Here is a 26,004-nt window from a genome sequence, read left to right on the forward strand (position 1 = left end):
GATTGCGAATAAATTTTAACTTCCATGGATGTCCCCGTGTTCTCTCCCCACCTTCCATATAACAAAAAATTTTTCATTAGATATCCTATAACACCCATTCAAAAGTTTATAGACCTCTATCATATCACCCCACTTTCTTCTATTAACCAGAGTCTGCAATCCACATATTCGCAATTTGTCCTCATAATCTAAATCCCATAGTCCAAATATAATCTTTGTAACTCTTCTTTGCACCCTTTCCATGGCTTCTTTATACCCTTGAAACCCAGGAGACCGAATCTACACACAATAATCCAAGTGTGAGGCAAAATGACTTCCTTATCCTTACATGTCAAGGTTTATTTCAACATTGCAATTATCCTCTCAGTTGTATTTGCAACTTTTGCTATGTAACCTTTGAGCTTTAAATTCCTATCCACCAATATGCCAAGATCTCTTGCCTCATCAGTTTCTTGTAGCATAACCCTGCTAATATAATATGCCATTGAAATTCTAATCATGCTAAAGTGCATAACTTTCCACTTACAAATATTAAACTGACAGCCATTTTTGCTTGCCAAAATTTCCAGCTTATTCAAATCATTTTGTAAGTGCTGAATATCAGTATCATCTCCCCGTATGCCTGCCTATCTTTGCATCATTGGCAAACAATTGCACATCTGATGTTAGACCCTGCCTAATGTCATTAAGATACAATAATGCATTATTGAACAATAATGGGCCAAGGACTGAACCCTGAGGTACACCACTAGTCACCTTAAATCTGGCAGATCACACCCACTGTATACAACTTTCTGATATCTATCTGTCAACTATCCCCTGATCGAAGTCTAGAGTATATATTCCAATCCTATACTGTCCAGTTTATGCACAAGCCTTTTGTGTGGTATCCCAATGCTTTAGAAAAATCCAACATAATCATAGTGTATCTATTCCCTTTATCCAACTCAGCAGTAACATTGTTATAAAATATGGGCAAATTGCTAAAACATGACCTCCCTTTAGTAAACTCATGCTGCTCCTTGCAGAGTATAGCTTGTTTGTCTACCCATTTCTGTATGCCAGTTCTTTACTTCTCTAAAATCTACACTATCACACCAAAGATAATGATGGGTTGGTAGTTAGACACATCAGTTTTTGTGCCACCCTTGTACAATAGAACTTGTCAATTCAGCTGAACATTTCCTTAGCAAACAGACTGATATTCCATCTGTCCCTATAGACAAATTCTTATCCAGGTTATGCAACAGCTCTTCAACCTCATTTTCATAAACCCTCTAACTCTTCATCCAATGTAGAAGTAGCACTGTGCACCATGTTACATACACCTGGTTGTTAGCAAAATCTTAGCAAAGTGATCACTCATTAACTGAACAATCTCATTAGCTTCCGACAGTCGCATACCATCTGCATTCAATAAAGTTACTCTTTCACATTCATTCATTCTTTCTTTTGCTTGCAGCATAACAATAAAATTCTTTTGGATTGCCTTTAGCTTGCATGGGCCAATTTCTTTTTATACTCCGATTAATTTTTCATACAGTACTCGTTACTCTTCTGTCCTCAGCTTAATATATTTCGTAACTCCTCTCACTTTTATTCTCACGATATTCTTTCCAGATCATCATCTTCTTGTGGATCTCTTGCTTAATAAGGTTGAACATCCGTTTCACTCCCAACCTATTTATACTTCAAACACTAGGGATACATTCAGATACTGTCTCATTTAAACACTTTTTCAAAGATCCCCATGCATTGCTGACATTTTTTTCAATTCAGTAACTGATACCATGGGACCAAAGACAGTATCCTCCTAAGTTGATCATAATTTCAAGCTTTGTCGTTCAGCATATAACCTGTTTTAATCAGAGCATCAATACAATTAGTTACTTCCCAAGGAAGCACAGCATGATCACTGTCACCATCTGGTCATAAAAGAGCCACTTCTTGACAGAGACCACTTCTGACGCTATGAGCAAATCCAACACTCTTTGACGTTGAGTTCCTTCTTTCACATGCTGCTTGAGAAAGTCGTCTCGTAACAATCTAATAAATTCCTCTTCTTTCTTATCATGATATTTCTCTTCTACCCAATCAATGTTTTGAAAATTAAAGTTACCCATAATGATCACTCATTTGGTACCCATAAGGTTAAATTGGCAATGCATTTCTTCGTCCCCTGCAACTGAGCCGCCGTCTATAGCAACACCCCCACTATATATTCCATTCTGTTAACCTCCACTTCACACCAGATAGACTCAAACTCACTGCACCATGGGACATTGTTACCATCATTGTTTTCTTGTGTTTCTACCCCAACTGGACTTAAGTCATCTGATATCATTAGTAGTACTCCTCCTCTCCTATTTCTTCTGTCATTCCTAAAAATAGTATACCCATTACACTCGATCCCACTTACCATACCTGATTCTGACAGACAGGTTTCATTAAAACCCACAATCTTAAGCCACATCGTATTCAATAAAACAACAAACTCAACCCCTTTGTTTCTAATGCTCCTGGCATTTGTGTATTGACATAATAAATTACCACCTAGCCTATTCTTATAATTAGATATGTAATCTATTGTCTTGTTTTAAAATTTTCTCTAACTAGTTTTAACGACTTTCATTCTAAACCTAATTTCATTTTGTTTTTAGCAAGAGCTTGTTTTCTGACTTTGTTTACATAAAATTCATAAAATATTATTATTATTCTGTATTACGTAGTAATCATTTTGTTTTTGTTTTACTATTTTTTGTTAGTATTATTATTTTATCTCCTAAATACCAAAGAAAAAAAGTCTTCTGATTCAGATGTATCCCCCCCCCTCCCACACACACACACACACACACACACACACACACTTGTACTCAAATGTTGTGATCCTGAACATCACGTCATCTGTGCACTGTTTTATACTCACCTGGCATTATACTAATACATGAAAGAAAGCATATATCTACACTCATGTTCACAGAAACTGCATCACCTGCTGTAACCATGGTTTTTTGATAATTAAGTTTGAATGCCTATTGGAAAAGGTATAACAACAGAATAATGCATCAGGTAATATAATGTTTATATTTTTGATTAATATTTGGCTCTTTTTAGTACAAGAAGTGACACAATTAGGAAATGACAAAAAAACTTGATAAATCTGCAAATATTTCAGAATGAGGTGGACAGTGATATTTTCACTGGAAAAATAATACTGTTATCAAAATTTAGTTCAACTACACAGTTTTGCTAACATTCAAAGCTAAAAATTCAGTTTTTGCTGTTTAGTACTTAATGGGTCTTCCTCTTGCCTTTATTATAGCTTGGCATTGGCGGGGCATTGATAAAATAAATTTCCTGATTCAATGCAACTGTCAATTCATGGTTCCAAACCCTTATAATGGCTTCTTGGAGTTCCCAATGTGTTTTTGGCTGCTTCTTGTGTATTTCAGTCTCCATTGGCACCACAAATTCTCAATGGGCTGTTTCCTGGCCATGGTAGTTGTTGAATTCAGTGTTTATTGAGCCACTTATTAACCTGCAACAAAATTTAAACCTTTTTTTTTAAGTACTAAACTCACATCATATGGTACATTTTAGGGTTATAATATATTTTATAATAATATATATTACTCACACTTTTTTCCCTATCACAAGAGGCAGAGTCAACCTGAAATATGTAGTTCATCATTATGGTAAAGTGGTCTCTGATAGAAAGCAGCAATTGTTCTAAAATTTTCTGGGACACTTGTGCATTCACTGAACCTTCTGTTAAATGCGAGTGACCAACACCATGATATGACATGCAGCCCCAGATCATCTGACTGACTGAGAATTTGACTGCTGACACCAGATAATCAGGGTTGAAATTTTCCCATGATCGTCTTCGAACTATCTGCTATCGTCAGGATAAACTTCTTATCAGATAAAATTACTCTTTTCCACTAATCAGGGATCCATTTGGCAAGCTCTTTGCACCAAGCCAATCTCATTTTTTTTTGGTTAACAAGGGCTTTTTTTCAGGGCACCTGGCTATCAATCCTTGTCAAATGAGTCTTCTCCTGACAGTTACAGAGCTTGCCGCAACTCTTGTTTATTCTTCCCAGTCCTGTTCAGTTCTCCGGACGACACAATGATTTTGAGGTTGAGATACATTAGAATTCAGTGACTTTCTTCCTGTCCTCTTCTTCCTTTCAGCAGATCCAGTTCTTCATTTTCGATAGTAGCCATAACCACAGTGGAATGACGGACACTCTTTTAGCTCTTTCACACTTTTTCTGTGAGGTATTAACTGCATGTAACTGGCCATGTAATCTCAGCACGAAAATGCAAAAACTAGCTCTTGCTGTCTATTTATAGCATAAAAAATTCTGACGCAATAGTAACAACTATCACATTATACAGAAACCTGTGGGAATGATATACGATGCAATACAACATAATATCTAATGATAACCCAATGAAAATCATCATTTCATTACTATCATCATCAAATTCCTGCTATGTACCTCAGGGGGGTATACAGGATATGATAGTACTATTTGAAGAACTTACTTCATCACTAACTTGCTATCAACAATTTTCCTCCAAATCAATCTGTTACCTGTCAAGACTCCAATGTTATAAGATCTTATATTTCTATCTTCTAAGGCACTTTTTACTGCATCAATCCACCTATATCTTGGTCTTCCTCTGGGTCTTTTTTTGCTACCAACCTGGCAGAGAACACTTGCTTTGCTAATCTTTCCTCGCCCATTCTGTTTAAGTGACCATAGTACCTGAGATCAGCTCTGCTAACACATTCCTGGATGCTGACAATGTCAACTTCTTTCCTAATATCCTTGTTTTTAATATGATGATGCCATTGATGCCTTCTGTTCATGACCCTAATATTTTTCAGGAATCTCATATCTGCAGTTTCTAGTCTTTAGTCAAGTGTTTTACTTCTAACCCAGTTCTCAGATCCATAAGTTAAAACTGTTTTGAACACTGTCTGCTAATTTAGTGTTTTGATTAATTTCTCTCTGATTCCATATAAATTTATTCAGTTGACTTCCTACCATACCGGCTTTGTTGATTAAGGAATCAACAAAGCCGGTATGGTAGGAAGGTATGTTGTCTCTTTCCATATTTAAATTACCATTTTCACTAAAAATTGTGCCCAAATAGCTGAAATGTTTTACTTATTCTATAGGTTCTCCATTCACAATGTAGTTGATATTTTCAATGCTTTTGCCTATTTTCATTGTCTTTGTATTTTTATTGCTGATCTTCATACCATATCTATTACAAAATTTATTCAATTTAGTCAGGAAATCTTGCAGACTTGTAATGGATTTATTTAAAAGTATAACATTATCTGCATAAAGTAAAGAGCTGAGATTAACATCTCCAATTTTGATATCAAGTTTAATACTGCCTTCCTTCATAATGTGATCTACAAGGGTGGTCTGAAAAGTTCTTGGCCTCGACCATAGATGGCAACACTATCAGTAAGATTTTTTTTTTTTTCTAAGTTGGTACATCTGTCATAAGCATCCATGTGAAATAGCAAGTCATTCTATCGAGTAGTTTGTTTTATACAGCCGTCTAAAGCAAAAGTGTCGTCTGTATCCCTTGAAATGGATAAAATTGATTATCGTGCGGTTATAAAGTTCTTTGTAGAAGGTCTGCCAAGTTTAAACGTAACCGTATTGTTAGGACGAGAACTTTTCGGACCACCCTCGTATATAGATAATGAATAATAGAGGGGATAATATACATCCTTGTCTGACACTAGATTTAATATTAAACCATCTTCCTGTATTTCCTTCTATTCTAACTGCTGACTTACAACTCAAATGAAGAATAAGTATTGCTTGATATAATGTCCCATAACTTTGTAGCATTTTGAACAACTTTTCTCTTGGAACCTTGTTATATGCCTTTTGCAAGTCTACACTTAAATACAGATCTTTGTTATATTCCCCATATTTCTCAACAATTTGTTGTAAAGTGAAAATCTAATCCTGATAGCCTCTAACTGGACTAAATCCCGATTCAACAAGCTTATCTTCTACAATCCTTCTCAACTGTTTCTCAAGTATATTTGCATAATCTTACCAGGAACACTCAGTAGGGAAATACCTCTGTAATTCTCACATTCAGTTTTATTTCCCTTTTTGTATATGGGTACTATGAGAGCTCGACTCCAATCATCTGGAATTCATCCCTTTGTTCAGGCCTTCTGAACTATGCAATGCAGCCACTGGAAGACTTTTATACCTCCATACTTAAGCATTTCTGGACGAATATCATCTACTCTTGCTGCCTTTCCACAGCTTTTTCTAACTTCAAGTATGGATATGTATTCCTGATTGCATGCCTATTGAGTGTTTTTTTACCACTGTGCTTGTTTCATTTAGCAATTTTACAAAGTAACTACTCCATACATCAAGAATATCTTTTTCTCCAGTTTTCATATCACCTTTATCATCTCTAATTCCTTTTACAGCACTCTTTCCTCTATTACATAGTTTTTTCAACAGCTTGCAGAATATTTTAGCACCTTCTTGATATTTATTTTCTATGTTCCTGCCAAATTCTTCCCATAACTATTGTTTAGCTTTCTTAAATTTGTCTCTGTATTTTCTAAGAGCACAAGCTGACTTATTTGCCTTTCGAATACTTTCTTCTTTTCCTTCACTGCCTCTAAGTTCCAGTGTCCACCATGGAGTTCTGATTTTTCTATTCTTGGAGACAACCTCACCATATGCCTCTCTGGCTGAATCAATCAATGTTTTCTTCAGGGTTTGCCGCTGAATCTCCAAGGTTTGGTTCCTGTTCTCAAACTCTGTCATTTTTTTCTTAATAATGTTTGTGTATTTTAGTCTACAGTTCACATCTCAGAGCTGCTCAACTTTTATTCACTTTAAAACTTTCTTTCTTGTCCTTTTCAATATGAAATTCAATTTTAACCTACTCAAAACTAAATGATGGTCACTTCCATTTTCAAATATCCTGTACACTAGTGTCCTGCACCAGTGAGCAAACATCCTTATCAACTAACATTGTCAATGAGACTTTTCTTGTTCCTTGCCTCTTCTCTCCATGTGAATTTATGCACATTTTTATGTTGGATCATTGTGTAAATAATAACCAGTCTATGTCCTGAGCAGAAATCTTACAGTTATTGCCATTATTATTAGTTTTGCTCTATTCTCCAAATTTTTCCAAAATATTTTTTTGTGTATGACAATCATTTCCTACTCTCCTATTTAGATCTCCAATAAGCACCAACTTTTCCTTTTTCATTGGGTTTTCTCTGAAGCCTCAAAAAATTCCTCCACTTCTACCTTAGTAGACCCTTCTGTGGGATCATATACACACAAATAAGGCTCACTGTCCAGTTCCCTATTCTGATATTTGCCCACATCACTCTACTTGATACTGCCTACCATTCAAAAAGATTAGCCTCGTACTTTGTGTTGAATACTATAGCTACTCCTTCTTTTCCCTGATTATTATTGCCTGAATATAACATTTTGTATTTATTGCTTAGAAAGATCTCACCAGTTTTTGTCTTTTTTTGTTTCAGTCACACCTATTATCACTAACTGGTACTTATCCAATTCCTCAGCCAGCTCCATTTCTTTGCCATTCAGACTTCTTATGTTGATAATACCAATCTTGAACTCTGGTGATGTTAAGTTGGAGTATGTTTCAGGATTTGTTGCAGTAGCTGACTTTTTGCTGTTCGCCCTGGTTCACAAAAAACAAACAGGGACCTTGTTTAACCAGGCGACACTCCAGCTAGCATGAAATTCTGTCATGTTGTATCATCATTTTATTTGTGGTTTAAGCCAATAAGAAAACAATTTGGTTGGCTAAATCCCAAATTGTCAGTCCATCCTCGTTCATTCAGTATCCAGGTTGATACCTAACAGAGTGCACCACAAGAAGGTGATGATTGGACATTAGGTCAGAAGCCCTTGTCAGTTCTCCACATTCCGTTAAAGGCTATGTGGAGGTCTCCTCTCAGTTATACAGCTTTGAACCTTAAGCATCCCATTCAATTACTAAAAACTATACTTATGTAAGTTGATGTGGTTTTTATGAACATGAGTAAATGTATCCCAAAAATGCCATTTTTTTTTTTTTTTGGAAAAATATCTCATAGTAACACTTCAGAAGTTCATCTATTGGGATGTTGGTAAACAAAGTTACTATCAAATATCAAACCTCCTCATCATAACATTTCAGCCAGCTCTGATACATCAATTTGTTTACCAACATCCTAACTGAGAAACTCCTCATGCTAGGATAAGTTTTCCAAGAAAATCACGGTGTTTCTCAAATACTGTACAGATAAGTACTGTGTTTGAGAAGTCCAATGATTTTCTCAGGAAAGCCATGGGTAGTCCTCTTTCTCCTGTTTCAGCAAATCTTTATTTATAAAGATTTGGGGGAGAGATTAAATTTTCTTAATCTGAAGCAGTGGAGAATTATCACTTTTTGCTTTCCTCAACTACCAACATCCTAATATAAAATATAACTATAAACTGCAGTCTAAGTTTCCTTCTGTTTTCAGATCTAAACAAACTCACAAATTAAAAGTGTATCTTTCAAAAAACCAACCCATACTGACAGATATCTGCATGCCTCTTCTCATTGTTACAGACCTCAAGAATTGGGTAACATATCAACACTAGGATCAAGGGCCTGTTGTTGAATTACTGATGAGGGACTAGCTAAAAGAATTCCAATTGCTGAAAAACACATTTTACAAAATAGCTATAATGAGTAAACAGTCTCAAGACTTCATAACAAATCAAATCAACACAATGCACTGACTTTTTTGTCATAGGGGAAAATCAAAGGATTTTCCCCTATATTAGCTTTGTCGAGCCTGTGCAGATCAGCAGAAGTGGTGTTTGCACTCTATGGCTTGACCACACAAAGAAAACCTTGGGGGTTTTTATCTAGTCGCCGACCAGAAGAACATTTTCTAAGCCTTTTTCGAGCAGTTCCCAAGATAGTCAATCTCTGGCATGGGCAAGCAAGTTTTTCTGCCAGGAAATCTGGTTTTTTGTCCCATAAACTCAAGAAAATTGACTGTTGAACCCACACTATTTTCAGACATTAAAAATATTGTGTTAGGGATCACAAGATGGTGGCAATTGCTAGCCGCCTTCTTCACTGTGTACCGATTAATTAGTGATAGCCTTGGATCAGCTATCTCTGATTGGCTACTAGTGGAGAATGAACTGCCCACTCAGTCTCCAAAAAGCTAGCTAGGGCTAAAACACCTCGTCTACTCCCTATAACCACAGAAACAAAGAACAAAAAAGGCGTTAGCTGATTTTTTTTTATATATATATTAGCTTTATTTCCATAAAACTGGCTAAATTCCTTAGATAATATAAAATTAGAACAGTGCTTACTCCTATCATCAGGTTGAGATCACTATTTCAATCCATAAAACCTGAACAAATTCCCCTAAAATATCTGGGAGTTTATGAATTATTGAACTGTGGTGTGACTAAAAGAAAAATCATACTACAAAGAGACTAAGAAATCTATCGAACAATGCACTGAAGAGCATATTAGATACAGAATACCAAAGAAATGAGGCCACAGCTCTTCTGTTACATGCTCTCTTCAGCTGATCCATAAAATGCCTCAACAGAGAGAGAGATCAAGTTTTATGGGATGAATCTGTGTTGTAATTAAATACAAAGAAAAATCTCGGCATCTTTAGAAATGTCATTAGATCCTATACATTTAAATATAAATTTTAATTTATTGGAATGCTCCTAGCTGTAGCCAGCCAAACATGCAAGCAAGGACATGACAACAATAAATGTATGTTCACACATAATTTAAAATTATCACAATCCTGCATAATTCTATAGTGGTTGTCACAACACTAATTGTTTGTCTATTGCATTTTCTTAAACCAGAAAGTCTTATATAATTAAGATAAAACATTGTGTCTGTGAATAAACTAATATTTTTGTGCTTTCTACCAGTTTACAGCCTTATAAACTGGCATATTCATTCATGTAGTGGCAAAGTTTACAATGAAATATATTCAACCCACACAAAGTTGGTGAGAGAATTTCCTCACTAACTTTGATTTCTCAAACATATCATCTTTTCTCTGCTATGTACCAAACTCCATAATTTATAACCAACATTCTAGAAATCTAATAATGCCCTAGTTACTCATCTCTGGACCAGTACAAAGTTTCATCATTACTCTTAAACCAAGTCACCAGATTTGTGCCCAATAGTCCAAGCATGATCTCGTTGTAACTTCATGGAGGAAAATACTTTCCTTGTCTCATTATTCAGTGTCCTCTTTTATCACAACAATAACATGCTGCATGTTTTCTATGACTTTTGCAATGTGTGTGTGTGTGCAACTTCAAGTCTTTATTACATCTGCATAGCACAATCACACTGATGTTTTGGAGAACAGTTCAATCAATACAGTATAGAGCATTACACATGTGTACTTCAAGATACAAGGGTCTCACTCAACAGCAACTCCACTTATTTGTTCAAGCAAATTGCCTATTCTAACCTTGAAGTATCTTATACTGGTACTGCATCTTAGGAACTCTCTCCAACTTTGCATTATCATCATCAAATAATTTAGTATCCATGGACACTACTCCACAGAACTGCCATCCATCATTCATCTGCTTTCCACTGGGACTGTTAAAACACGAGCAGCAGCTGCCCAACATCTGCTACAATCCAAGTGGAAATAGGCCAAACATGCTTCTCAAGCAATTATTTCAATACATGGTCAGTAGAAAAAAGAATAATTATAGAAGGATGATAATGGTTGGTGAAAATTATACAATGATAACTACTAGAAGATATTAAGAATATTAAATGAGCAAATCCTAAAGTTATTTCATCCTAGTAAATGTGACACAATGAAGAACTTGAATGCAGTGGGAAGAGAGGAGGTAGCACTGATGGTGACTGAGTGGTAGGTATAGGAGGAACTGAATTGACCTGATATTAATAAGGCTGCAGGGCTTGATATATATCACCATGTGTTTTGAGAGAATGTTCCAGGAAGTTAACAACAGCTTTGACGTACTTTTTAACTTGGACTTACATTGGGCAAAGTTCAAAAGGAGCATGCAGAATTGTTCCACTTCATAAGAGAATTGATAAGGCTTAGAATTATAGGCCAATTTGTATTTTGTTTTAGCAATCTGCTTGCTTACTTATAACAAGATGATAACTGCACTGGACAAGGCAGATGCACACACACAGTGGTATATTTAGATTTTGCAGAGGCCTGTGATAGATTGACACATGACAAGCAATACAAGCAAAAAGACTGGCAGTAATACTAGAATGGATGGGGCTTTGATGGTAGATTAGAGTGCTGTATTGGAGATTGGTTGTCTGATAGATATCAGCTGTGTATGAAGGAGCAATATTCCAGAAGATGAAAGGCATTAGTGGTGTTGCTGTTTACCTTGTATGTTAATTAAACTGGAAAAGGTCTGAATAGTGATATGCAGTTATTGGCAGATGATGCAAAGTTCAGAAGAATTAACAGAGCAGATGTTGTAGTTTTGCAAGAAGATTTGAACAGACTGGGAGAATGGGCAAGTGGGATAAGGTTTTAAAATTTGGGAAGCAAAAATAGGATGCAGAGTATACACCTGGAGAGGATATCTTGGAGGAGATGAGGGATCTGGAGTGATGGTATATAAGGACCTAAAATTTCAGGCACACACTGCTGAAACTGAAGATAGCACAGAGGATTATGGATGGCAATGATGTGGGGGGCATTGGCATGTATAAGAAAGGAATGATTATAGTTCAATTGTATGAGACTTTGTTCATGCCACATATGCATTACTGTGCACAGATTTTGTCACCTGGCTTTAAAAGATGAAGAAATTTTGGAAAGGGTCGAGAGATTGACTGGTGGTGTCTGGTCTCTGAAAAATGTTACATATGAAGACAGACTGAGGGATGCAATTCAGAGGAGGAGGAGGAGGAGGGGGGGGGATGAGGGGATATGATAGGGGAAAAAAAAGGTTGGAAAAGGGTTATTACCAGATTAATGTGGATGAGGTTTTTTCATAAAATGGGAGGGAAGACAGGGAGCCATTCTCTGGAAACTGTATAAGGAGAGTGTGAGCATGGAGATGAGGAGTGGTTATTTTGCATGGTCAGTTGTAGGTGATCAGAATATACTGCTTGAGCATGCTGATGTATAGACATGATGAATACATTTAAGGAATGGTATGATGAGCTGTGTGCCAGTGGTACTTCTTATGATGAGTATTTGAACTCTATGAAGGTCTGATGGTGTAAAAATAATCATCATTTAAAATTATAAATATTTTTACAAATTGCTATGTTAGTATATTATTAGTTTTGGTTTCATAACAAGTACATCGGCACATGCAATGTGCCTGTTATTGATATTATTATTGTCAAAATGAAATGTAAACCATTTGAAATTGATATACTTACTAGATCTGATAATTATGTTACTTTCAATCCTTTTTATTGTAATTTAAATTTATTAAGTATTGTGTTTTGTAAAGACATTCTCGTTACGCTAATGGAGACAACATGTCAGTCATTATATGTATCTTCTTGCTTGCCATTTACATGGACTGCACATGACAAAGAAAACAAGTAGCGAGAGCTAATGGAAGTTTAAGAATACAGACTGGAGAAATTTTGTTCTTAGGAAGTTTAAGTTTTACGTGACAGTCGGGAAAATATTAATAGAAGATTCCAAAACGGAATCATACAACTGAGTCTTTAAACTAGAGGAGTTGAGACTGTCAACAAGTATTTAGAAAATAAAATAAGATATTGCAGTCGCCATTCTAATTGAATGTTGGAGGAAACGCTGAACGAAGTTTCACCTTCTGTCTTAAAGGATACCTGATTACTATGGAAAAAGCAATTGTAAAATTTGAAACTGTAAAATGGCTTAACATGAAGAGCTTTACTTAGATCTGTTGTTTATGAAGTAGTAGAAGAAACTTCTTTCTCTTGTACAAAAATTAGTAAATTGTGTGCCAAATAGAACTGCAAGTGGTAAGAATATTTATACTTCAGTGAGACATGAGGAATCATATTGTATGCTACATGGTCCCATGGAAAAGAAGAAAAAAATGTTTATATTTTCAGAAAGGGTGTAACAAAGAAACCGACTCTGATGAACAATTTTTGTTGTTGTGAAAACAAGGTGTAGTAGACGTGATAAGTATATGTCAAACAATCCAATAATAGAATGAATCAGAAAATGAATGATTTTAATATTTTTGGATAACAAAATGTCTAAAATGTAGATTTATTTTAGAAGGCCTTGGATCCAGTTAATTTTGTAGTTAGTTATGTAATTGTATATATTGTTTTAGCTTCAGTAAATGTATATTTTTTATTTTGTCTTCATTTGAGTCATTGATTTTCTGGATTCTAAAAGAAATAATTACAAGTTACTGCACCAATCAGAATTCAAACCCTTGTGTGATTAATAAACACTCGGAGTATAAAAATCTCTTTATGGAGATGAAATAAAATAAACAATCTCTAAACAAATGTCGCAGCCAACTGACAGGATTGGTTGTGACCTAACTTTATTTTATACTCCAGAAAGCTTAATTTGACTCAAGTAAAATGGCTAGGAGAGAGAGTAATTCTAGTAGTGAAGCTTCTTCAGTTAAGGACGAGGAATTTTTTAAGTTAATTAATCCAACCTTTGTAATACCTTCTTTCTCAGTTGATAGTAATGAAAGAATAGAAATTTTTTTTTGCATATTTTTTTTGCATATCTAAAAAATTAGAGATTTAAGAAAATGATCAGATTTCCATTTGTTAATTATACTTCATAATAAATTATTGGGAAAAGCCAAAACGTTCTTAAACACATCCCCTTTGAGAGACACTCACAGTTATGCAACTGTAAAATCTCTTATGATAAGTAATTCTATAACTTATCATGTTCGGTTTTACAATGGTTTTAATTCAGGAAATATGCTAAAAAGATATGTAAAATGTTCAATGAAATATTATTCCTTGTATGTTATTATGTTCAGCAAAAAGAAATTTCCTTCATAATTATAATGTGGCACATGAGTCAGCAAATTTACTATAAGATTAGTAAAGAACAAAGAGGATTACCACAAGAGAAAAGTTACAGACTTGCAAAGAATGATGTCACCACATCAAAAAGTCAGCAAGTGCAAAGGACAAAGAATTCGAAAAAGCGTGCAAAGATGACATCAACACACCTGAGGGTAAGCACGTGACAAATTCAAAATGTGCACGAACGTGAAATAAAGGAAGCCTAGGCATATATATAAGGCATATATCAGTAAGCAAAATTATCTAAAGCAGCGTTTCTCAACTTTTCTAAGTCCAAGGACCAGTAAAATGCCTAAAACATTTCTAAGGACCACTAAGTTATGTAATTTTTTTAAAAATGTAAGTGGGGATTACCAACATTTACATAAACATATTATATTTACATACAATAAACATTTACATATAATAAACATTTACAAATACATATGGAAACATAATTAAGTTGGAAGTAAACGATTAAAAGTGTATTATCACTGAACAAAGTTTTAATTTTTATTAAACAAATAAAGGTATCAGTTTCCGATTTGCTGTGAGCAAATGAATGTATATATCAGCACCGTTCTGCTGAAATCCCCAGTTCTATCCACAGCAACTTTTATAATTTATATATTATCCCCATTCATCTGTCCACACTTATCTGCTTACCCCACAACAACATTTTTAGCACCATGGACAAATGAATGGGAATATCAGCGCCGTCCCGCTGATACCTTCATTCATCTGCCTACAATGACGTTTATCCTTATCTCCATTCATCTACCACAGCAACGTTTATATTTTATATGTTATCCCCCTTCATCTGTCCATACACATGAAGCTAGCCCCACAACTTTTATCTTCATGCACTCTCTGACTCGACCCACGACAAGTAAACTGTTCCATTCGCTAAGTACACTGTGAGACGAATGAATGGAACAGTTTACTTGTCGCAGATCGAGTCAGAGAGTGCGTGAAGATAAAAGTTGTGGGGCTAGCTTCATGTGTATAGGCAGATGAAGGGGGATAACATATAAAATATAAAAGTTGCTGTGGGTATCATTGTATCTCACTCCATTCATCATAATACTGAATACAAACTTGACATCCATGGATTCCATCATAGATGACATCCCTTGTCCTGTCCAAACCATCCCCTGCATATCTTTATCCTTATTACCTGCATATATTTTTGGGCTTTGCATAACATACATTTCACATTATGAAATACTTTCATTTGAGAGTTGCATGATCATCGAATCCAACACGATGAAACCTTACTTCCATCATACGCTGTGTAAGATGGTTAATCCTTTGGAAACTCTTTGGTTCCTTATGCCATCCTCTTTTCCAATCATATTTTCATACTTAAAATCTCCCATGAAAATCCTTCTTCTTATACTAATCCAATTAACTTGCCTACACATTTCTTTGTCCTCTAAATTTCCTGGCCTATAACAACCCTATTTATGTCAACTCCACATCAAAAATCATTAAAGCCACTACATACTGCTTTTTTTTAGTTCCATCTTGAATAAATGCAATTCATCACAAACATTTCTCCCTCTTTTACCCTTCCTATCTTTCTGAAATATTCCATAACCTTGCATTACAAAATACATCTCTATACAATCATCAGCTAACTGCTTTCATGCATGCTGATAATCCACAGGAAAACCAACTCAATGAATGCTACCTAAACACCAGCATTATTTTCACTCAGAACATCCCAAAGCCATTAATGCCCCCCATCCACAAACATGCACGCACACAGAAGTGCTCTTATTTCATAAGGGCATTTCTATATAATAAGGGCACACAGAAGTACCCTTATTATATAGAAGATTTCCCTTATTTCCCAGAAATAAGAGAAATTGCCTTATTTCCCCTGAGGAGTTTTCCATGACCAGCAAAAAAATTTAAGACATCCTGTTATGTGATGTCATTCCCGATATCTATAAACAGCACAACCCACGATGTCAGTCGCAAAGTGGCATCTACATGGTCGGGTGCATTTTCCCACCAGCGACCATATGCCGTAAATACCATATGCATGTGATTTGTACTAATCATGTTATGGTGGTGGTTTTAATTATAACAGTGGTCATCGTAAATCTGGCAGATTCTTTAATCGTGTAGTGGTTTTATTTATATCCGTCCTGTGTGCTGCTTGTATTCGTTACGTTGTGATGTGCGTTTCTGTAACAATCCATGATGGTACGGATGTTGTTGTTCTCTGCATGCGACAGATTCGGTGTGCGCAGCCCCATATTCTCGCAAGCGACCGTACGAAATACGGAACTTTGCTAAATGGGACGAGGGCAGCTGTCATCCTTGCCACCAGAGCTGAGCCTCATCGTGACGTCACTTTGCATAACTGTCTTTTCATTCCCGATTTTGGAAATGGATTAATTCCAAAACCAGTAACGAGAATAATCAGAAACTGTCCAAATAAATAATATGATATAATTTTGTTACTACTTACTTTTAATGAGATGGTTCGGCTTCTCGGCCTTTGCAGAGTTGCTGGATATCTGGCTCGATATTGGTCAACTTCAGTCGAAGATCAGCACACACACTAAGATGATTTCTGTAATTTGTTTTTATTTGGCAGAGCGATGAAAATCCTTTCTCACAAAGATAAGTTGTAGAAAATTGCATGACGATTTTCTGTGCTTCTTCAGATAATTCGGGAAATTCACTTCTCACTGAAGGCGAGATCCAAAATCGAGCCAAACCAAGATCACAAAATTGCATTTTAAGCCTACTGTCACTTGAAAGCTCAATTAACTGTTCTTTTTTCGATAACAAAAGAATCGTTCTCGTGACTATAAGCCTGAAATAGATCTCAAACCCACAGAAATTTCTTATAAAAGTTATTTGGAAAATATGTTTCCAAATTCTGTTTCAGAGTTTTGAGGTGGTCACAAACCCTTTCCAGAAACTCAGAATCAACAAAAAGATCATTTTCCACTAAAACGGATTCCAATATTGGAAAAGATGCAAATTAACTGTCTTTTACATAACTAATGCACACTAGTTTTTTTTTTCTCTCGAAAGCCTTTATTTTGTTATAGGCATCAAGAAAAGTTAAAGAATTTCCCTGAAGGGAGAGATTTAGTTCATTTCATTTTTGAAAAAAAGTCTCAAAGATAGAATAGTGTTGATAGCCATGCTTCTTCAACAAGGAGTGATGCAAAATTAGAATTACGTTCATTTACAAACAATAAAACTTCATGCCTTAATTGAAATAAACTTGTTGGTACATTCCCCCTGGAAATCCAGCGAATTACAGAATGAAGCAAAAGTTGTATATGTATTTTGTCCATTTCATCACAGAATACTGAAGAAAAACCTGTTATTTAGCAGTCGAGCCTAATAAAATTAACTAGCTTTACAGCGTTGTCTAGTATGGTTTTAAATTCTGGTGGCATTCCTTTGGAGGCCAATCTTTCCCTATGTATGAAACAATATACCCGATTCATATCCGGAGCCACTTCCTTGATTCAACTGTGGCTGCTTGTAAGGGCGCGAGCTCCATCCGAACAGAAGCCCATGCATTTTCCCCACTGGATCCCTTTGTGTATTATGTAATTATTGAGAGTGTGAAATATTTCTTCTTCACTTGTTCGGGATGGCAAAGTTCTACAAAACAGAATATCGTTATGAATGTTGTTATCATGTGCATATCTTAAGTAGCATATTAACTGCGCATCATCTGTAACATCAGTAGTCTCGTCTATCAGTAACGCATAATAAGGGCACTCTTCTTAACGCTTTCGATTAACTGAGAGTCTACCTCACCTGCCATATCATTAATTCTGCAACCAACAGTGTCATTGAAAGAGGAGTCAAATCAACATCTTTTAGTAACTTGTTGAAAAATATAGTAGCAGCAGAATAACAAATAATAAGAGGGGTGAAGTGAACAAAGATTGTTACCACTTCTTTTATAGCTGGAAGTAATAAATTTTCTCTGATAGAATGAGGTTTCCCTGTTTTCGCTATGCACAAACTTCAGAGATAGATGCTCCCAGTACCTTGCTATTAATCGAACTCATGGCCGAAACTACATCTTTCCCATGATTCAATGTTGCTAAGCATTGCTGAAATTGGCTTTTTTTTCTTTCAATTTGCTTATTTTTCACATCACAATGTTTAGTTCCTAAATGTCAGAGTTTCGCAGATTTCATGCACTCGTTCGACAACACTTCATAACACAAAACACATTGAGGTTTCTGTTCACTTTCATCTCCACACCAAGTAAACCCGAATTCCAAATACGAACTGTTATATTTCCTCTGTATTTTTTCTTTAAACTGCGTTTCTTCTACTTTAATAGTATCAGATTTACTTGTCGTTACAACATGTGTATCACAATTAGGGATAGCATCACCTGTTTCATTTGCTCTTCTTTTAAAGTCCTAGTTCTAAGCCACTTTTCCATTATTAACATTTCCGAAAAATATATCAATATATAAATACTGGGGTTACCTCACGACACACTTGGTCCAAATATCATTCAGCACTTCTGAAGGTATACTGAGCCTTGGTTGAATGAGAAAAACCTTCAGTAATAAAAATCAATAAACAACATGCAATTGGTTGAAATGTGGATAACACATGTTCACTTCAAATCTGACAAAACAGCAAGGGAAGGCGGAAGCAATAAAACTATATTGTTGTTCACTTCACCCCTCTTATTATTCGTTATTCTGCTGCTACAAATTATTATAGTGCCAGAATGACGAGTAATAAAAGAGTATATATTTATTTATATATTTATAGTATATATAAATAAAGAATATATATTTATTTAATTAATTAAAGTCTGCCTGCGGACTACCTGTTGTCCAGGGACCACAGGTTGAGAAACACTGATCTAAAGGATTCTCAATGCTTACTCTTGCCTTTGATTGCCGCATCCTTGGTAGGGATAAAATCTCCACTGTTCATGGTTGGGAGAGGAAAGAGAAGTCTCAGCTATCGTCTACGTGGACCCCAATACAAGGAAGACATTTGTCAGGACGTTAGGAAGGAAAAGAGCAACACAGTGAGTGAAAGAAAAAATAGGAAGATTCCTGTGTAACGTTTGATTAATGTGAAGGATTGTTTGTGAAAAGGAAACTTGTAACTGTTTTTCTGAAAATATGTGTAGTGAATGTATGAATCTATTGTGTATAATGTGCCATTAAGACATTGTATAGGTAATAGTAATGTAAGCTTGTGGTCGCATAATGTTAAGTTTAGGTCCTATGATAACTCGGATCTAAAGTTTAGGAGAATAAGGAATTTATCTATCTAGTGTGTATACTGTAAATATTCTTTGGACTTTAATAAATAGTTGTAAACAACATACTGAACTGTGTAGTGTCAATGCACTATCTCAAAAAATTCAAACCTGTGTGCGAGTAATACGTACGATTATTATTTAACTGCCATGACTGACTAAAGGATAAAATAAATTAAAGCAAGGAATATGATTACGATTTCAGATACCTGTATTGTCTTTGAATAATGCCTTATACTCTCATTCTCAATACAGGTATCCCTTGATATATGTGGTTAATTAATCCTCGATGGACACCACATTATTCAATGTTAAGAATTAATGGGAATAATTATAATGAATCCTGCAAAATATAAAAATTTAAACATTTATTTTTTAAGGTGACATGTATTTATATATTTTATTTGTACATATTTGTTATATAAAAACTTATCTGTTAAATATTTATTTTTTATAAAAAAATTATCTAACGTAAATTGAACAGTGGTAGCTTTTTTTTAACCTCCATGATTTTGAGATAACAATCGATTTGTTTATTTAAACCATGACTAACATTCATGCATCTCTCTACATTTGAAAATTATATGATATGCGGATAGGCCGTAAACATACACTGTAATACATACACATATACGTCTGTATGTGCCACGCTCTACTGATAAATTGAAGCACTGAGACTGATGCCGAGAGTGAGTTACTAACGCTGGAGCACAACTCGTACCACATGATCTGATCGGTTTCATTGACCAAGTCTAACGCTTTGCTTATTTTCAAACTTTTTAGGCCACACTATTCAAATTTGATACCGCATATATCAAGTTTATGGTCACAATCATTTTTTGTGCACTAATCAAAGCCGCATATATCAAGGAATACCTGTATATAGTCTAGCTGACACAGTCGATAAACAAATAAATTAGCTAGACTATACAGCGTGAGAGACGAGGCATAACATAATCATATATATAGCGGCAGTCATAAAGTAAGGCGGCCAACCATAATAAAAAAGTTAAAGATAAAGACAAAGCAAGATAGATGCGGATAGAAATATAAATTTAACAAATGGTGCAGTCGACATAACCAACAACATTTTAACATAACATTTGGAAAATTTATCAGTACATTCAAGGTAATAGGGAGTCTGTTCAGAGTATTACCACAGACTAAATTTAACGTTTCAACTGAAGACAGATCTTTTGTAGAATGGTTAATGTTTCATCACTTTAGGCACGACCTTAAAGATAATTTGAAAGAAACAGCATACAAGAAAAAGGTTAAAAATCTTGAACAATGTTTTCAACTTGTTAGGGAAGAGAGACTTAGAGATATATTTCATTCCACAAACACTAAGCAGGTAAACTCTTTTCAGTATAATGAAACTTATTCTCCTAACACAGTGGCTGCAGATAAAGTGAAAGAAGGAAAGTTTCAAAATTTAAAAATGTTAATTAAAAGAAACAGTAAGGCATTTTCTGTGAATTTAACTGAAGCTGTTCCAGAATCTGAGTCCAAGGTACAATCACATGATTTGGGAAAAGTAGAGGAACCAAAAACATTTCTTAGCGAAGAGATAGAAAGACAGCAGAGACCAACAGTGAAGGGACAGGAACTTCTGTTTAAGATGATATCTGATTTAACAATATCCAAAAATCCTACAAATAATCAATATTTCTCATCAATATTTCTGCAAATCTAATGGTCTTGACAGGAATAAAACATCTCAAAAGAGATATGTTCTAAGATGCTTTAGATGCAATAAACCTGGTCATTTTGCTCAAGACTTATGTTAGGGATAAACTTTGTTTTCAACATAAGAAATCTGAGAATAAAGGAAAATTTGGAAAAAAAATATTATTCCAATATCATATTGGCAAGAACAGAAATGTCAAGCTACTCATTAGACATCGGTAAAACTAAAGGCAGTTCAAACCCCGAAAGAGAGGTTGATGCAGCATTAGCTCCTTATGCTAATTAAAATAATCCTTTGATAGTTCTACAAGGATTTATTGAAAATGTGCCTTGTGAAATCTTACTGGACACAGGTGCACATATTTCACTCATTTTTTATAGTTTGTTTAACAAAATTAAAACTTTAATTCCAGAGGACATTTCAGTTTCAAGTTATCCAATTAAGCTAAAGGGCATATTTAAATCAGAAATTTCAGCTGATAAGCAAATAAATGCTTTCATTTCAATTCCTTGTTTTCCTTTGAAAGTTTGTCATTCATTAATAGTTCTTCCAGAATCCTCTAATCCAAATGTACAAGTAATATTTGGAACTGATTTTCTGAAATATATGTAATATCAACATGTAATTTTGTTGATATTACAGTCTCCTTGTGTGGACTAGAATACTGTTTGGACAGGACATCAAGTGACAACGGAAAATTAGGGCAGTCTCCAGAAGTTTTTAAAGACACTGATGATAATGATCAAGTGTTTAATATTAAGACTTTAAAGAAAGATGAGAGGGAAAACATTGAGGAAATAAAAGAGAACCTAGTGCAGAATTCAATGAAATCAGCAAACACTAGTGAAAGGAATAGAATTCTGAAATTCTTTAAATCTGCCTTTTAATTTTTCTCTGGCGTTTTCACAGAGAATATTGTTTCATCTCTATAAAGAGATTTTTATACTCTGAGTGTTTATTAATCACACAAGGGCAATTCTGATTGGTGCAATAACTTTTAACTATTTCTTTTAGAATCCGGAAAATTCCACCAACTACAACAAACTGCAACTACACCAATGCCATCACGACTACTAGTATTTTCACAGACAATCACAAACATCCATGCCCAGGGCAGGATTCGAACCCACAGCCTTTTCAGTGGAGAGCGAATATGCTAACCACTCAGCCAACCAGGCCAACATATGTTGTTTATCTTTTTGTAGTCTCAAAACCAGCCCAACCCTCCCTCTCACTCTCTTAAAAAACAGCAGTTATTACTTGCTGAATTTCAGTTTGTACATTTATAAACAGCACATGTTCTAACTCAGGTCTCCTGGGGGAGACCTGACTCCTACCAGGCGTGTCCTTCGGGTGGCAGATGAGGGAAACCCCAACGGGTTGCTCCAAATAAAGAATAAGGAGTCGTGACCAAAGGATGCAGCAGAAGAGTGGCAAGCCAGCTGCATTATTCTGCCATTCAACCCTATGAATCAGGAGTCTCCACTGTGTCAAGAGAATGTTACTGCATCCAAGGAAACTGACGCGACTGATCCTAGATCACAGGTAGCAGTCAAGAAGTTTAGTATGTGGTCAGCCAATAGAATTTCGCATCTCTTCACCTTAAATATAAGGACACTGTTAAAACCTGGGAAAATAAATCTGATGGAAAAAGAACTTGCTAGGATTAAATGGGACATTTTAGGTTTGGCTGAAACCCATTGGACAGGAGAAGGAGTTATAAATCTAAATTCAGGAAAATTATTCTACTCGGGCAGAGAGGACAATATACATACAGAAGGAGTTGCCATTTTAGTGAATAATAGTCTACAAAATGCAGTCATGGCCATAGAACCACATGGCCCAAGAATGATCGCTATCAGATTAAAAGGTAAAGAAAAAAATGTTCACTTTGCAATTATTCAAATCTATGCCCCCAACCAGTCACATGAAGATGAAGAAATCTATACCTTTTATGATAAGTTGCAAGATCTAATAGACAAGACCAATAAAAAAGATATATTAACAGTGATGGGAGATTTTAATGCCAAAATTGGGAAGTTCACCCCAGGCATGGAGGATGTTATGGGCAGGTTCGGAGTTGATAACAGAAATGAAAGAGGTGAAAGAATTTTAGAATTTTGTAAAGCAAATGATCTATTTATCTGTAACACCATTTTTTTCCATAGACCTTCCCACAAATACACATGGACCTCACCAGATGGCACAACAAAGAACTGTATTGATTACATTCTAATCAAACGCAATTGGAAATCATCAGTGCAAAATGTTAGAACTTTAAAAACTCCAGACTTTGACACTAAACATGAACTGCTAGCAGCAAAAATTAAACTAAAATTCAAGTATCATAAATCACGAGCTCCTATCAACAAAGTGGACCTGTCAAAATTGAAAGAGAAATCTATGCAAGATAATTATCAGACACTAATAGGAAATGAGTTTAGAAGATTATCCTATGACAATATAGAAAATACATGGAATCAAGGTAAAAAAATTGTTACAAGTACTGCAAGAAACATACTTGGTACAACATCAAGGCCAAATCATGAATGGATAACCCCTGAAATTGTAAATACTTTAGAAGAAAAAAGAACAGAAAAGCATATATTAAATATAAAAAATATAGAAGAAAATAAACAACATTATAAGAATCTTAAAAACAAAATTGATAAAATGTGCATATCTGCCAAAAATAACTGGTTGGAGGAAAAAGCAAAACTCTGCGAAGAAGCTAATAAAAGAAATGATAATAAAATGGTATACAAAATTATCAAAGATAAAACATTAACAATGAAAGATAAAAACAATCTAGAAACTGGGTCAATACAAAATATTAAAATAATTTGGAAGGACTACTATCAAACATTATTTCAAAAAGAACAGGAGGAAGAAAGAATAACAGAAAAGATAATATATGAAAAGGCACCACCCATAACCTCAGCAGAAATTATCAATGCAATAAACCAAATGAAACTTTCGAAAGCTACAGTAAAGATGAAATATCTATAGAACTATGAAAATATGGTGGCAAGGAAGCCATTGATTTCTTAATGAATTTATTTAATCAAATTCTTTATACTAGAGTAATTCCAGCTGACTGGAAAACAGGAATTATTATACCAATTCACAAAAAAGGAGACAAAAGAATATGTGAAAATTACAGACCCATAACACTCTTAAGTCATAGTTATAAACTATTCATTCGAATTATACAAAAGAGAACACAGGTGCTTACAGAAAAAATCATAGAGGAAAACCAAGCAGGATTCAGGCCACATAGACCATATCTTCACCATTAATAATATAGCAGAAAAATATTGGGAATACAACCTGCCCATATACTGTTGTTTTATAGATTTTAAGCAAGCCTTTGATTCAGTTAATAGAAACAAATTGATTACTATCCTAAAACACGTAAAAATGGATTCTGATATTTTAACATTTATTACAAATTATTATGGAGACACCAAAGCTTTTGTTAAAACAAACAACATTAAAACCGAGAATTTTAGAGTCGAGAAAGATGTAATGCAGGGATGCCCTCTCTCACCTAAACTCTTTATCCTCTTCCTAGAAGAAGTTTGTAAAACCATAGCCGATGAACCAGGTGTAAAAATCAATGGTACCAACATTAATCACATAAAATACGCAGATGATATCATTATTTTAGCAGATTCTAAACCACAGCTAGAAAAAACTATTAATATTTTAAATGACTCTTGTAAAACTTATGGTATGAAAATAAATCTTCATAAAACAAAAATAATGAAGATAGGTAGAGAAGAAGAAAATATTTCTATAATCTTGAAAATCACCTGCTGGAACAAGTTAATAAATATGTTTATCTTGGCAGTCTTATATCTAGTAACCTCAACAATATGGAAACAGTAAAACACAGGCTAAACCTAGGTTGGACCAACATGAATAAACTAAACAAAATATGGAAAAATAAAAAAATCCCAACGAGTCTAAAATTAAAATTATATAAAACAATTATTATCCCAACGGCTACTTATGATTCAGAAGCCTGGAGACCAATCAAGAAACTTCAAGCATTTGAAATAAAATGCCTCAGAAAAATTAATAACACCCACTGGATGCAACACAAGACTAATTATCAAGTCAGAACAGATTTAGACTTCCCAGATAATATAATAGACACAATCATTAAGCATCAACTGAGATGGTTTGGTCATATTCAGAGAATGGCCCCTCATAGACTCCCATATTTAGCTCTGAATGGATATATCGGAAGAAAAAGACCTAGAAGCAGACCAAGAAGTACTTGGATGAAGTTGCTGAAAGAACATTCACATCTACCCAGCTATAGAGTCATGATTGAGATGGCTAAAGATCGCAATAAGTGGAGAACCTTTCTTCTTAGTGGACTCAACCCGTTACCAATCGGATGAGATGAGATGATGTTCTAGCTCACTCAGCTCAGCCATCATCATGCTCTTATGCTTTCCTTCTTCACTTCACTATATTTATTCTTCACAGTCACAAGAGTTTCTTCAATTTTTTTTTCTCCTCTGCATCATTTGTACCTATAATGAACACTAAATCAGATAGCCACAAATCCCTTTTATGCAAAACCTGAATGATTCTTGCAATATATTTAATTTATAAATGCTTAAAGACAAATTTAGTCTCTTGGAAACAAACAGATGTGATTATTTTTAGCATCAAATGAAGTTATTTTTTTTAAACAAGAAAAAGAAAGAAAGGACTTTTATTTTTCATTACTTACCGATTCTCCAGTCTTAGCAGAAATATTATGAGAAGACATACAATGCTCCTGGGCAAATTTGAGATGTTTCTCAGTCTTAACTACTCTCATGTGCTCCAGATCATCTGAAATTCAAAAACATTTTTTTTTCTTTCTCCCCATTACATTAAACAAATGCTAAAAATGAATGCT

At 34.8% G+C, this 26,004-nt stretch overlaps 1 protein-coding gene across 4 annotated transcripts in view; it reads right to left on the reverse strand.

Moving 5' to 3' along the window:
- The window catches only part of LOC150102900 (ras-related protein Rab-28-like), a 171,809-nt gene that overhangs the window by 45,432 nt on the left and 100,373 nt on the right, over positions 1-26,004 (reverse strand). For all 4 annotated transcript variants that reach the window (XM_090398199.1, XM_090398200.1, XM_090398198.1 and 1 more), the window contains exon 6: positions 25,834-25,937. In XM_090398199.1, the coding sequence (XP_090254325.1) occupies positions 25,834-25,937 (104 nt within the window). The remainder of the gene's footprint in view (positions 1-25,833; positions 25,938-26,004) is intronic.

Source organism: Typopeltis vanoorti, chromosome 9 (genome assembly GCF_054136105.1).
Source record: "Typopeltis vanoorti isolate ZY-2024b chromosome 9, IOZ_Tvanoo_1.0, whole genome shotgun sequence".
In the NCBI taxonomy this organism is placed as follows: domain Eukaryota; kingdom Metazoa; phylum Arthropoda; class Arachnida; order Uropygi; family Thelyphonidae; genus Typopeltis; species Typopeltis vanoorti.